This window comes from Anneissia japonica, unplaced genomic scaffold (assembly GCF_011630105.1).
Source record: "Anneissia japonica isolate Jap-2015-1 unplaced genomic scaffold, ASM1163010v1 scaffold10449_len7490_cov100, whole genome shotgun sequence".
NCBI lineage: Eukaryota > Metazoa > Echinodermata > Crinoidea > Comatulida > Comatulidae > Anneissia > Anneissia japonica.
Genome location: NW_022748345.1, coordinates 5,801 through 7,404, shown reverse-complemented (window position 1 = coordinate 7,404; position 1,604 = coordinate 5,801). Strand labels below are relative to the sequence as shown.

Genomic DNA, 1,604 nt, shown 5'->3' with positions numbered 1-1,604 from the left:
GAAGTCATGGAAGTATCGCACATCTCTGATGCTAAACAGGAAGAGCTGCGAAGTGCAACGAAAGAAGATCGCACTCTACAGATGTTAATTAACACAATATTTAAGGGGTGGCCAAAAAAGTCGTGCCCTTCAGAAATACGAAGTTATTTTACTTTCAGAGATGAACTCTCAGTAGACAATGGAGTAGTTATGAAAAGACATAAAACCATAATTCCTAGCTCTCTCCAGTCATCATATACACAAATACTACACAAAGGACATCCTGGATTAGAAGCTACAAAACGCAGAGCACGGGAAATTGTCTATTAGAGATCAATGTCCGATGACATAAACAAGTTTGTGTCATCCTGCCAGGTATGTAATGCCCTAAAGGCACATCAAGCCAAGGAGCCCTTACTAGATGTGTATAAGAGACAGGCTCCAAAGGATACACAAGCTTTAATCCGTTTTCTTGGTATGCCAAACTAACTTTAAAAATTCATAGAGAACTTTAGTGAAGTAGCAGCACCCTTAACTTTAACTGACTTAACATCAGCCACGGTAATAGTGAAACTGAAGCGTCACTTTGCTACCCATGGTACACCGCGGATTCTCATAAGTGACAATGGAGGTCAGTATTCAGGTCAACAATTAAAACAGTTCGCATCAGAATGGAACTTTGTTCACATCATGAGTAGTCCTGAACATGCCCTATCAAATAGCCTTGCAGAGAATGCGGTAAAGCAGGCAAAGATGTTGTTAGAAAAGACACAAAGAGATGGATCAGATATCTATCAAAATCTTCTGAACTTACGCAATGTGCCTTGAGATAATGTTCTCAAATCACCGGCACAAAGACTACTATCACAAACAACTAGAAATCCTCTCTACACAAACAAATTCTTACTGACACCAAAACCAATCAATACAAAAGTTGTAAGAAATCAATTAGAAATGAAGAGAAACTAACAGAAGCGCTACTATGACAAAAAAGCACAGGCAAGCGCACTCCCACCGCTACAACAAAACCAGACAGTTCGAATAAGAACAAAGAAAGGACATTATCGCCTGGGAACGATCAGCAAGATTCTGGAACAGCCAAGATCATATTTGGTCGATACCGGTGAAACGCAAATAAGAAAAAACAGAAAATATCTGCTTCCTGTAACAGAAAACAAGCCCATACAAAATGCTGTTTATATACCATTACAATTCTAGGACACACAGCCGATACACAACCCAAAACCACAAATGCAAACTCAACCTCGTGAAGAACTACCACAAAAACCAACACAGATTCAGCCAACAAGAACCCGAAGTGGGCGAACTGTCAAACCAAATCCCAAATACAATAGCTCTATGTTTGCACAGTAACGAAAAAAAAAATGCAAGCGTTGATTGAACATTGGTTGGATTACTGAACGTTGATTATTGAACATTGATTTGATTGCTGAAAGTCGATTATTGAACATTGATTGTACATTGATTATTGAACGTTGATTGAACATTGATTGGATTGCTGAGAATTGAATGAACATTAATTATACATTGATTATAGACCATTGTTATTGGATTGGAATTTATAAGTAAAATGGAAATTAAAAATTGAACAGGAATTTAAGATA

At 37.8% G+C, this 1,604-nt stretch overlaps 1 protein-coding gene across 1 annotated transcript; it reads left to right on the top strand.

Annotated features, from left to right (window-relative positions):
* Positions 1-484: 484 nt before the first annotated feature.
* Positions 485-807, top strand: LOC117120889 (the record flags this gene model as incomplete). The annotated part of the gene is made up of 1 exon (XM_033265987.1): positions 485-807. A coding segment is annotated over one exon (323 nt), but the record flags the coding sequence as incomplete, so codon positions are not given.
* Positions 808-1,604: the final 797 nt, after the last annotated feature.